This window comes from Salvelinus fontinalis, chromosome 5 (assembly GCF_029448725.1).
Source record: "Salvelinus fontinalis isolate EN_2023a chromosome 5, ASM2944872v1, whole genome shotgun sequence".
Taxonomy (NCBI): Eukaryota; Metazoa; Chordata; class Actinopteri; order Salmoniformes; family Salmonidae; genus Salvelinus; species Salvelinus fontinalis.
The window spans coordinates 57,184,235-57,198,407 of NC_074669.1; the positions used below are offsets into that span (position 1 = coordinate 57,184,235).

Here is a 14,173-nt window from a genome sequence, read left to right on the forward strand (position 1 = left end):
GAAACAACCCACCAGGCTATAAACCTAGGTGTTACTTTAGACTGACCTAAAAAAATATATATATATATACACTGCTCAAAAAAATAAAAGGAACACTTAAACAACACAATGTAACTCCAAGTGAATCACACTTCTGTGAAATCAAACTGTCCACTTAGGAAGCAACACTGATTGACAATACATTTCACATGCTGTTGTGCAAATGGAATAGACAAAAGGTGGAAATTATAGGCAATTAGTAAGACACCCCCAATAAAGGAATGGTACTGCAGGTGGTGACCACAGACCACTTCTCAGTTCCTATGCTTCCTGGCTGATGTTTTGGTCACTTTTGAATGCTGGCGGTGCTTTCACTCTAGTGGTAGCATGAGACAGAGTCTACAACCCACACAAGTGGCTCAGGTAGTGCAGTTCATCCAGGATGGCACATCAATGCGAGCTGTGGCAAAAAGGTTTGCTGTGTCTGTCAGCGTAGTGTCCAGAGCATGGAGGCGCTACCAGGAGACAGGCCAGTACATCAGGAGACGTGGAGGAGGCCGTAGGAGGGCAACAACCCAGCAGCTCGGGGATTCAATCTAGCAACCTTTCGTTTACTGGCCCAACGCTCTAACCACTAGGCTAGAGCGTTGGGCCAGTGAAGGCCCACATCAGAAATGTGATCAAATCAGCTTTTTAATTACCTTAGAAATATTGTCAAAGTGTGACCATTCCTCTGTCAAGTCCACACTGACTAATGCATGTCTTTATTACTGACAGGCTTGATTATTGCAATGCACTCCTGTCTGGTCTACCCCATTAAAAAAAAACATTGGCCAGCTTTAATTCATTCAGAATGCAGCAGCACATGTGCTTCCAAAGGCCAGGAGGAGAGCACAGCCACTGCATTGGTTGCCTGTTCGTTTTAGAGCGGATTTTAAAATGGCTTTATTGATTTTTAAAGCACTACGTGGGTTTGCACCTGATTACAGGTCTGATATCTTAAAAGCATATGTGCCAGGTTGTCCCTCAGATCCTCTATCACTGGCCTTTCAGCTGTTCCAAAGGTCCCTCAGAACCACAACGCTTGGTGAGGCTGCCTTCAGCCACTATGGTCCTGGCCTTTAGAACAGCCTCTAGACATGCTTTTACTTAAGGTTCTTTTTAATCATATTCCCATATATAAATCACATTTATTTTAATGCATTAGCCTCATGTGTACTGTTATTTTACTATTTTAAGTTGTCTCTTACATTTTTTTATTGTCTTAGTCATTTATATAGAAAACTTTGTTTGTATCTTTCTCACCTTTTATTTTATTTGTTAAGCACTTTAAAACGCATCCTCTAAGAAATGTGCTATATAAATAAAGTTTGATTAAATCTAGACAGCCCAGCCACTGAGATTACTTGGCCATCCCCTCTGCTCGGCCTTGATTTACTACCACACATATGGCGATAAGCTCACGGCTAGAGCGCTATTGGCTAATTAGCTTCAGATAGGTTACGATCCTACTTAAAAAGGTGAAATAATAATGCCCTGCGATACAGCACACCTTAAATTCAGGGAGAATTTTGAATAGTATTGGCAGGCAAATCCCTATTGGTGCTACTGTGGCTACTTGTTAGCAGCTACTTAGCGCTAGTGAAATCTGAGAACCAGTCAAAGCAGAGCCTGCTAGCACAGAAACCTCAGTGCAGTGTCCACTATCGTTAGAGGCCTCATCCGTCTCCCCTGTAAGTAGCCCACTGCTGCTCATCTCTTAGCTACATTAGTGATGACGTCTGGCAGACAGACTGCTCCACTCTCCCTCTGTGCTGGAGGATGGGCAGATAGGGAGAGGGGAGGAAGGAGTGGTTGCCAGCCGTCAGGAGTCTTCTTCTCTGGGCTTCCAGAGGTAGAGGTTCTTCTCTCCGGTTTTTTCCCCCTACTCCTTTTTCCATATGGGAGCACTCACTAAGGCAAATACACATGCGCGTAGTCACACTCTATTCAAATTCCTCCAACACAACACAGGCTTTTCGATCCACCACCTCCGTCTTCCCCCCATAAAGCCAGATTGAGCTACAGACCTTTCTATTGTATCATGGATGCTGTGTGTGTGCAGGACTTTCCTAAGTCAACTTATTATTCTTTTGTGACTAGAAAAGTCAAATTGTTGTGATGCAATGTGTTTTGATCTTATTATTTCCGTGATCATTTCATTTTGGGTAATACAATGCAAAATAACTAAGTTATTTCTATCAATGTTAAGGACTTACGAAAAGTTTACATTCTAATACCGACTTTGTCCTCAGTCCTTTGTATTGGTCTACACTATGTCTGACAGATGAGACTGACTCACAAACAAAAAGGAGAAATCAAAACATTACCGGTAGGCATGACCTACCTGGCACCCGTGACCCCCTAACTAAAACTAAACTCAAGAGTCATAGTCAAAAGGGTTGCAGTGTGGGTGTGTCTCTCCGCTCTCGCCGTTCACTTAACAGAGCCATTGTTCATTACGTCTGGGGAGTATAGTTCTGAAGCCTCTCCTTACTTACACAATGATCCCTCTTTAAAAATAAATCTTTCCTTTCCCGCCCGCTTGTCATGTTGCGTCCGTGTGATTGCATCATGGCTCCTCCGCAGTAATAAATTATTTGTGTGACATAACTGCTCAAGGAAAGAGGCCGGTGAAGATTGGGGTTTCTGTGATGTCACAAACCATTGTAATAAGATGGGCTATCTCATCACACCTATTTGGTTGAGATCATGTCAGTATCTTACATTTACAGCCCTGAGTTAACCTTTTAGCTTTTCCATTTAGGACATTAGGGTGGTTAACCCTTTAACATGCAAAGAGAGAGTGTTAACGGATGAAGTCAGCAGATGTAATATAAGTTTTACCATATCATAGATAATTATCAATAATAAATAAATCTTGACAGCCCCTCATATTTTGAGCGAATCACCATCAATTCCCATTCCTGGAATCCGTTTCCCCCCAGTCTAGCCCTTTAAGAGCAGTGGGCCATGACGTGATGCTTGGCATTAGCAGGAAGTGAGAACATGGTGCAGGAAGAGAGGACCTTGTGTGCAAGGGGGAGGGGGGAGAGAAAGAAAGAGCGAGCGAGAACTATACACAGACACACACAGTACACACCATGCGCAATGATCCAGTAGATTAGGGAGTCAGGTGTCTGGTAAAGGATTCTGTAGGGGGCCACTCGAGCACTGGAGTCCAGCACCACGTCCAGTGTTCCCACCAACAGACCTGCGGTGGGAGGAGCAGGGAATACCGTGGGTTAGGGAGGGAGACACTGTGGGAATATCATGATCGTGTATACAACATTGTTTGGAAATTGAATAGATAAATGCATTGATTGTCTTGAGGATGGAAAATAAAACCTGTAAGTGATCCAATAACTTAAAAGCAAATACAAACAAGTCATGAATCCTCCCCCTAAAAAATTACTTCAAAGCAAAACCCAACAAAAGAGTTTCTGTTTTAGCCCATTTCGGACACGTAACAAAGCACCCCCCTCCACCATGTGAGACAGCAGACCGTTCTGGTACATTAACCCGTGTTAGACCACTTATGCTCTCCTCGAAAGGCCCTTGATGGAGCCCTCCGGCTATGAGATCACCACTTATGAAATAGAGGGAGGAGGAAGGGGTATTTAGGGCTGACGGGCAGCTGTGGCTTTCCTGTCTTGACTGCTTCATGCCCAATTTATATTATAGGACCAAACCGAGCCACACAAACCAGGGCTGTGCCCGTATCTACAAAGCATCTCAGAGTAGGAGTGCTGAACTCAGATCGGTTTAGCCTTTTAGATCGTAATTAGATAAATTTATATGGACAGGTGGGGACCTGATCTTAGATCAGCACTCCTACTCTGAGACATTTAGTGGATGGGGTCTGGGCTGGCCTGGTTACACATCCACCCTAGTTGCTGGAACTGTGCTGGAAAAGAAAGTTCAAACATTTCCCAGCCAGCACAGTTCGGTTCAGGTTGGCACTAATGTGTGAATCTGGTATCAATGTTCTTGTATGGAGAAGTGGGGTGGATGGGCAGATGGCACAGAGCTCAGATTTCCCATGTGACAGATCGATGCGGAGAGAAGGTGAGAGTAAAGTCACCTGGAATAAAAAGGACGAATCCCCTATAATCTAATGGAGAAGGGATGAATCCCCTATAATCTAGTGAACGAGGGAAGTGGAGAGATAGATGGACTGATTATGGACTTATGACAGCTGAAAGAAGCCAATAACTCCTGTCTCTAAGAGTTGTTTTATCACTCCAATGCTTCTTATCTCTGATACAGTAATAATACATGACTAGTGTCTAGCTACTGTCTATTGTAAACCACAAGATCAGAAAATCAGAAGAAACTGGTACCACAATTCCAAAAAAAGTCTCGTTTTTTTTATGCCTTGGGGTCTACACTAACATGTTGTCATCAAAGTTTGAGTGGAAATGACACTCCAACAAACTCAACCTTTGATAGAAAGAAGCTTTTTGACTGCCATATTCCACAGTCGCCCCGAAACTTTATTCCCCGTTGGGAATTTTACCATTGCCACGACAGCTTTTTGCAAGTGGCGCATCACACGCATACAATTCTATGAGTCACACAGACCGAGATAGACGAAAAGAGCAATATGGGGAGAGAGGGGGACAGAGACAGACAGGGAGAAATGGAGCAAGAGAAACCAAAACAGCCAGTCTGGATGATATTCTTCCCTCTATACATAATGTCTGCTGGAGGACTTCTGGGACACCACTCATCTCCACTAGCTGCTCTAATGAAGACACCTGAATACAATTACATCTCTGGGGCTCCATTTGTCCCTCCCTCTATTCTCCTCTTTCCTGTTTTCTCTCTTTTAATCCTATGCAGGGCGCAATAAAAGGTTAGGACGAATTCAATGAAAAGTGCTTAAATAATGATTAAAGGCAAATAGATAATTAATATATCATTAACATATTAATTGAATATGATCAAAAACAGCTGTAAATATCACAGAGTGGGCCTTTAAGAGGCAGTAAGGGCAATTCAGGTTTCACACTGGATGGTCGTAAACAATATGGCCGTCGGTTCCGACAAGTGTTAAGGGCTTGAGATTTCCCATCTGAACTAGGCCTATACCTGTAGTTGCACTCACCGTGAACAAAACCCAACAGACAAACTTTCCACTGTATCTTCACATTAGTCACCATTGATAAGGTTACTGTACAGTTATAATATTTATTTGTTTCAAGTGTTAACTACAATTGCAAAGAAGAACAAAAACAGAGCTACAGTATGAAATCACAGGGAAACAGAAAATAAACTAGATGGGAGAGAACAGAACAGCTTGGCCGATATGCAAAAGGTTTGTATGTTAGCTTCCATTTCAAAGAGTTAGCACAGACACTGAAGCTGTTGTTGTTACTTGGGGCTGGCTGGCTAATGACAGGATCTGGGCCTTTCTGACAAACATGTTGTGGGCATAAAATGATATTTTCAGTTTCAAACCCTTGTTTCTGTTGAACAGTGTTAAGTCCAGTTCTGCACCCCCAGGGTTGCAAATTTTTGGTCTAGCCCAGCACTAACACCACATTCAACTAAAAACATGAGTTGACTAGTTGAATTGAATGTGCTTGTGCTGGGCTGGAACAAATGTGCAACCATGGGGGTTACCTCAAGACATGGATTTGCAGAACACTGAACCAATACCTGTGAAGCACCTCTCAGTTGGATAGGCAGGGCATGACCTGAACCCAGCGGTGTTGCAGGGATGTGTGTTAGGGGTTAACACAGGAAATACAGGTGTCAAGCACAACAAAAGAGACCACTGACGAGTGAGACCCACTGAAGGATGACACCCACAACATCCTGTGACTTCTACGACTGCATGCAACCTACAGCTCACACCGCGCACTCCAAATAATCTACACAGTTAAGATATCAACAGCAATGGAGAGGATTAGTATGCATGGTATTTTATGAAGAATGAATTAGTGCACCCTACATCATCGTGACAATATTATTTGTTTTGATCAGAGGGCTACTTTCCCCTCAGAACACATGATCCTACACCATGCTATAATAACAAGAGTTAACATGAGCTACTGTACTGTGGTGTTTTGTATATGGTGAAGAGAAGGCGGACCCCAGACCTATAGCCTAGTGTTGACCCTTTAATCCATAACATGAACTTTGGGAAACCACACAATTGTCTGTGACTATATGTTCCTATACATTTGATTGTACTTTCAACACTAACACACACCACACACACACACACACACACGACCAAAGAAAAACAAGATGTACAGAAACTAAGCTCCAATGATGAGAAATGCTTCCTTTGTTGTGGGTGGGGATGGAAAGAAACGAGCCCGAGTCTACATACAGTAGACTGGAGAACAGACCAGCATCATGTGATGTTTTGGACTTTTTATAGATTGGAGAAGCCAGGAAACAAGGTCAGAAGCTGGGCTGCCTATTGTTACTTAGCAAAGCTCCATTCTCTGTTCAGCTGAGACGGCTAGTTCCTAATTTCCACTCAAGAGTGGGGAAAAAAAACATTTGAGCAAAAGCAATCGGTTTTCCTCTCCTCTTCATCAAACTCCATCCTGATTTCTGTTGGGTCTATTTCAGTGTTTCATCTGGACAAATGTACACCAGTGGAGGGGAAGTTCCGATGGGGAATGAAGGAAGGGTCCCTCCCCACCCTTGCTTTGGGGGTCTGGGTTCCCTGCCAGATCATTTTTATGGAGAAGGACTGAGAAGCTCAGTACTGGTGACTTGTTAAAAAAATGACTTTCTACTCCAAAAATGGACAAAAATACAATTATGCTGACACCATCTAAAATATAATTTCCACCTCCAGAAATGAGCGCACTAACACATTTGTAAAAATATTTTGAAAAAAATATTTTAACATATTGGACAACGCATATAGTCTATGCATGGTCCATATGATCAGGTATGCCATTAGCAATAAGCATTATCACCTGTAGCCCAACTGATGCAGAGAAGTGCTAATAAATAGGCTGAAGCATGGGACTACCTGTCTGCAGTTACCCTTTTGGGCTAATCATTAGCCAATTATTTTAACTAGTTATTATGCATAAACACAGTGAATATAATGTAGAGCTAGCTACCTGTTAGGGTAACACACCCCCTGCCTGTACTTGAAGTAGGGTGGTGTTTTACCTCAAAGTTATCCTACAATTGACCAGTGTTACATTTATCACAAATATTCCCAATGGACTAAAAATTGCCTGGTGCAGTTCGTGTATATTTAAGAGTTGAGAAATATGCATGCATCGACTGCTTGTCAGAATGCATGTTTCCCTCCTTATGGCACTTGAATGTGCCACGAGAATAATATTTATCTTGCATAGAACACACAAAAACAAGCTGACTATAAAAGATTAACTATTCTACTATGGGGTTAACCGATTTTTATATTCATTACTTGTTTGTTTGCAGAGAAAGTAAATGTGGACTGTTCTAGCATCGGCAGAAATATTTTGTCATGTTCAATATTTTTTGGGACGTGGCGGTAATGATTTTGCTGTGGAGAGCACCACCAGCAGCGGAAACACTGGTCTATATTCTCCCAAGTACTGACACAGCACCTAATCACCCCACTGGCTGAGAATCAATGTTGTTTCAAATAACAAGAACCTGATACGAAGTCACACCATACATGTTATTTTAAGTCATGTTTCTCTAACCGAACCCCCTGTAACACAACTGTAGTGTTATTCCTTTTCTTCTTTCCCAAGCCTCAATGTGTACCTCCAGGTCAGAGGTCACCAGATAAGACAGATATGTGATGTAAAGCAGCAGATGATTGTGTGGGTAATGGTCGATGGTTAAAGAGGTCGATGGTTAGAAGTCTAGTCCAAGTGTCTATTGAGGGCGATGTCATCATGTGTACGTGATGTTAGTCACCCAACACATGTAGGCCTAGTAGAGTTTCAGGTCATAACTCCAAAATGTCACACTATTGTGAAATGTTAGGTAATATAGGTTAGCTTATTGTCCCTTGGATAGTGTTATTTTTTCATTGAAAGTGTCATATGGTGAATAAGCTACAATCCAACATTTGGGGTGGAAGGTAGCCTAGTGGTTAGAGCATTGGACCAGTACCCGAAAGGTCGCTAGTTCTAACTCCCGAACCGACAAGGTGAAAAATCTGCCCACGTGCCCTTGAGCAAAGCACTTAACCCAAATTTCTCCAGCGTCGCCGAAGATAATGGCAGACCCTGGCAGAGTCACCACTCTCCGAGGGTGTCTCAAGGAGAGTGGGGATATGCAAAAACAAACATTTCCAATTCACATGCGTATTAATACACAATTGTACAAGTGGGAAATAGAACAAATATAAGCACCTACCAAATTATTATCGTCAACATTTCACAATTGAAGCATGACATTTTCCAAATCTTATGACTTAAGATTGATTATGGGGAACTAGTCGTCTATAATGAAACTGTACAATTTTTTCTGTATAAATCAATTAAATCAAAAAAATGATAATGTTGACTTTTCCTCATATCAAGTAGCCTCATAAATATGGCTATAAGTCAAAAAGCGTTGGCCCTGGTGCCCTTCCATATGCCCCAGCACGACCAGGTGCTCGCTTGGCTTTCTCTGCCCGCTGAAAGGGGGTGTTTACTGGGCAGTGCCAGTCATTGTGCCCGGGCTCTCTCCTCTCCTCAGCAGGCCAACTGGCACACCACACGGTCCGCTCAGTATTCACATAACAATGACATCATCACATATCGCCACCGCACGCTTTGTGTCGCTATTGTCGTTGCCCCGAGACAATAGGGAGAGGCAGAGTGTTGGTTCGGGGGCTAAGTTTCAGTCGCTGGCATGCAGGAAAAATAATGGCTCCGTCCTTCAGTAAAATGTCGGCGAAATGTCTTGTTGCTGACCAATGAGGTGAGATACTTGCAGGCCATTTTGGCTCCCCTTGTCATTTTCATTACTGGCTGGCTGACACTGAAGAGGGAGTGACTGACTGGCACTGAGGACAGCAGCACACAGTTCAACTCTCTTTGACCCACCATGACTGCGACGGCCAGTCTAGTCAAAGCAGGGCTACATAGATACTGTATAGAGAGGGCTATAGATATATCCATACAGAGTCATCTCTATGGCTCGGAGTCAAAGACTTGGACTGAATCTACTGTACCTTTACTGAACCTGACTGACTTTTCAACTGATCATGTTCTATCCCTTTAATTTTTAAACAAGCTAGCATCCTTCGTAACCCATTTTCATCTTTTTGGATTCTCAGAGTTGCGATGAATTAAACAGACAGACTGAATCTAGGTCAGCCTATGCCCTACATAATGCACCAACTTTGACCAGATCCCCATGAGCCCTGGTCAAAAGTAGTGCACTACATAGGAAATAGTGCACCATTTTAGATGCAATGCAGACACAGTCGCCACCACCTATGGTCCTTAAAATGATTGCTCCTCCCTGATGTAGCAGTCCTCCTAGTGACTGTGGACTAATTTGGATGGAGTGAGTGAAGTAGAAGAGGAATAGAGGAGAGGAGTAGAGAAAGGAGAGGGAGAGATGATTCAGCATGTACTACTCCTGCCGGGAAGAAAGAGTGTGCCTTTGCTCTGCATGTCTCCTTGTGTATGGGTTGTCTCAGTGGCATTCAAAATTCAGTACGGGGAATGACACATCACCAGCCATTTTAACATTCCCTGGGCGTGCTGGGCTCTAATCAATCACAGGTTTATTTACATTTATTGGAGCCTTTTAACAGTCCCAAGTGCTGGAATATGTCTTCCCTGTCAGGGGAGATGTGTCCAGCCTTATGTTAGCTAGCTAGTAGCCTAATGAGATTACAATTGGAGTGAACTAAGCACAGTCAATGATTATCTATTTAACAAATCTATGCATTTCTTTCCTTGTTTTGTTAATGGTTTAAAGGGTATATAGAAGGCTTACTCTTTGCAACAATATTAGTTACAATTTTCCAGGATCACCTAAAGTACAAGGCCTACATAAATAGCCAAGATCTTGGGATGCTGATCAATATGGTACATTAGCTGCTGAATGCCCACTAGCTCCATAAGGGTACAACTCCATGTAGTTCTATGGGGGGTGGTCCATAAGCATACAACAATGGCCCTGTGACTACTCTGAGCCTAAAACCTCATTCAGATAAAATCACACCTGCATTTGTCTAGTTATAGTAGCTCCCGAGTGGCACAGCAGCCTAAGGCACTGCATCTTAATGCTAGTGGCGTCACTACAGACCCTGGTTCGATCCCGGGCTGTATCACAACCGGCTGTGTATCGGGAGTCCCATAGGGCGGCCCGCAATTGGCCCAGCGTCACCCGGGTTAGGGGAGGGTTTGGCCATAATTGTAAAATAAGAATTTGTTATTAACTGACATGCCTAGTTAAATAAATAAAATATAGTAGTAGGGGCTATTAGGGTCACGTGTCTATTCATTCATACAGGTCTACATCCCCTCATGCCATTGTCACCCCTTTGATACCCGAGTAACCTGACCTCTATCCCTCACTACGCATGCAATCTTCTCTCCATCACTAAATATCTGTGAGGCATGAATAATCTCCCAAACCAAGCGAGAGACCCGGCCAGGGGACAATCATTTGGTTTGGCATTGCTTGCATCACAGCTGTAATAGCGTTAAATAATCCTAGCCAAGTATATCTGAACTCGACGACAGAACATTCGTGGAGTTGAGCTATGCTTGGCTACAATAATCCATGGTTTAGAGACGGAGAGAGAGACGCAGAGCAGAGACAGTTATATGTATCTCACCCGCTAGTCCTCCTCTGCCGTCCCCGTGGCCCTTTCGTTTCTGGAGGATGAAATAGGGATTTGCTCGCTCGGTTATCCATAACGCACCCGCTTGCAACACCTCTTCAGGGTGCACCCACATCTTCGTCTTGTTGATTCTAAAAGCACATCAAATCCAGCTGATTCAGGCGGTGCCTGTCAAATGAACTGGAATGCTGGTTCGGTCTCTCCAGTGGCTGAGGTTCGATGCAGGTCCACAGAATAACACGTACAATTGGACAAGGACAACTTGGTTACAGGGTAGGTATAGAACTATGACAGCATGAAGGCCCTATTTATTCGCTAAAAACACGCAAAAATAAAATACACTCTCCAAACTTCCATTCACGGCTGCGTGAGAGGTGATTGGATTCCAGCCGTGCACGCCAAATATGCAAAAAAAAGGTGTGCAATACATTCAGTGGAACTCAATTACTAGGTGGCACAATAAAGCGGTTTTCGCATTAAAACAACCGAATCTGACAGATTTCTGTAGGGACGGATCTGAGAGCGACACTTCGGTTCGGTCTTTGTTGTTTATCATCTGTGTTGTAACCGCTGTCAGGTGGATATCGATGCCGCCGACGAGTCCTCGTTCATCGGTCGTCAGATATTTCAGAATGAGCGATGGTTGGACGCAAAATAATGTGCCCACAAGCACGTTATGTCCATTAGGCTATTTACAACCTACTATGCAACATATATGTATGCTGCCTGCCTCCACATCGAACAACAATGTCATTTAATTCAACCCACTCTCTAGCGCCGCTACGGCACAGCTCGGTATCAACAACACGCGTCATAGAGTGGCCACATCACTACGTCAACTTTGTGGGAGGTGGTTGCATAATTATAGCCTAGGCCCTACGTGGTAATAAAGTATGAATTCAAATGACTAAAGTTGTTCATCGATATGACTTGGCTACTGTTTACAAATATCAGGTGCCGAAGCTGTCTTCAGGCGCAAAGCTGTCACTGCTGGCTCTTGCTGTTTTGCATTTGTTGTTTTTGCCACCTGGTACCAATTAGTGGATAAATTGTAATGGTTTCCTTCATCTGTACTTTATTCTTTAATGCAAATATAATCAAAGCAATATTATAAGCAAATACAATTGCCATAACTTACACCTATGTCCAGTGGATTTTACAATGACATGCCACACACATTTGGGATTTCTTAAAAACTTGAGAAGGGGGTGTTTAAGAATGAAAACGTTGAATTTGTAAATTCCCAGTTAAAGGGCTGAAAAGGTACACTAAAATCCTATCCAGTTTCAAACATCAGTTCCTTCAACACCACACACCCACAAACCTGTCAGACATGAGTCAACAAATGTTTGTGTGTCAACATGTTGGGTAAATACGTGGGATTTGATGGAGATAGAAATGGTTTATATTCCACAACGTCTCTCTGTCTACAGTATGTGGTCCATGGTCTGCTAAAGGCCTGTACTTAACTGTGTTTTTTTTATATATATATATGTGTGTGGGTTTAGCTTTGCTAAACTGACTGCACTTTAAGGTTTCACAGCTTCCATCGACGCGTGGGAGACCTTGTCTGAGGTTGCTTGACTTTCCCTCGACAGACCACATTAAGTAAAAGGGTTTCGGCGCTGCAGAGACGAGACCGATGTCGCTACGTTTTGTTTTTGTCGGTTTAGACTGAGGCCGAAGGTAGGGACAAGCAGATGTGCATAGTGCACTATTTTTTTACCCTCCACCTATTCACCAGTAACCACAGTGGGGCTATGTTAGGGGCTCTGTTCAGTCAGTGTTTGTGTACATAGTCTGGTGGAGCAGTTTCAACCACAGATGTGGGGGATGGAAACTTGACATTTAGGACTAACAAACAAACCCACTGACATAATGTCGACTCAAAGGGACCCCCTAAATACGTGGAATTGAGTTCACAAGATCTCATTTCCAACTGAAGTTTACTCTGTTCTCTTTTCTTTCCTAAAGATACCGTTTACACTCTTCCACTAGATCGAAAAGTCCCTCTTAGTTTCACCCTGTTTCATCTACAAAACTTTTTGTGTTTCTAGCCTCAACTTTTCTTCTGTCACTCAAAAGCACCTTAAATCTAGGGCAGGATTCAAGTGAGGCTTACCTTTCTGCCATTTAGTGGGCAGAGGGGCAAATTAATTCATAATTGGATTAGGTTTACGTGTAGAGTTCATTAAATGTTATGCTACACAAAAATAAATAACACATTTTTCTAAACTAATCCAACCAGTTAGTTAGATGTTTTAATCCCATTACTGAAATAGTTGTCAGTTTAAATGGCTTAGACTTCCATCTCCTGCTGAGACAAGCTCTCCTGACAGAGATGGGGATTTCTTCAATGTTTTTTACTGTCAGGCAGACATCAGGGATTGAGGCTTTCAAGTTTCGCTCTCAGTCCCAGTCGAGTTAAACCCTTCATGGTTGAGTTGATCGTGGAGAGCTGCTTTACGCTTGGCAGTAGGGCCTTCCTCCCTGCCTTCTCTTACCATCACAGAACCAAAACAGAACTATCTGTTCCATAGCTTTGCATCTGACACATCCTCACATCCCCATTTTAGAAGCAGTCCTTCCCTTAAAAAAACGGAAGCAGAACTGAAACAAGGGTTCCCATTCTAAGGAAATGTTACTTTTCCTGCCCCTGTTCTGTTGTGAGCTGCCAAAACCCCGAAATCAAGACAGCGGTGCTACGGTAAACACTCCTTGAAGGAGAAAACACCTAAAGTAAGGATTTCCCCAGTATATAACTGAATAAGGAAAGGGGGATACCTTTCCTTCCACAACTAAAGGCATTCAACCGAAATGTGTCTTCCGCATTTTACCCAACCCCTCTGAATCAGAGAGGTGCAAGGCGCTGCCTTATTCAATGTCATCGGTGCAGTTGTTGTTTAACTGCCTTGCTCAAGGGCAGAAGACCAGATTTTTCCATCTTGCCATCTTGCCGACTCGGGATTCAAACCAGAGACCATTCAGTTACTGGCCCCACACTCTTAACTGCTAGGCTACCTGGGCACCACAGAATAGCATAGTTAGTGTATGTCATATTTAGGCTATTTCTAGGGTGTAGGCAGTGGTGTAAAGTACTTAAGTACAAATTCTTTAAAGTACTACTTAAGTAGATTTTTGGGGTATCTGTACTTTACTTTACTATTTATTTTTTTGACAACTTTTACATTTACTTCACTACATTCCTAAAGAAAATAATGTACTTTTTCCCCCATTAATTTTCCCTGACACCCAAAAGTATTCGTTACATTTTGAATGCTTAGCAGAACAGGAAAATTGTCCAAATCACGCACTTATCAAAAGATTGCGTGGTCATCCGCCTCTATCCTGGCTATCCGTACATTTTCAAAACAAGAAAAT

At 42.9% G+C, this 14,173-nt stretch overlaps 1 protein-coding gene across 1 annotated transcript in view; it reads right to left on the reverse strand.

Annotated features, from left to right (window-relative positions):
* The window catches only part of tbc1d9 (TBC1 domain family, member 9 (with GRAM domain)), a 29,016-nt gene extending 17,430 nt beyond the window's left edge, over positions 1–11,586 (reverse strand). The window contains exons 1-2 of the mRNA XM_055923993.1: positions 10,787–11,586; positions 3,122–3,232 (exon numbers count right to left, since the gene is read on the reverse strand). Of these exons, the coding sequence (XP_055779968.1) occupies positions 3,122–3,232; positions 10,787–10,907 (232 nt within the window). The 5' untranslated portion in view covers positions 10,908–11,586. The remainder of the gene's footprint in view (positions 1–3,121; positions 3,233–10,786) is intronic.
* Between the last annotated feature and the right edge of the window lie 2,587 nt (positions 11,587–14,173).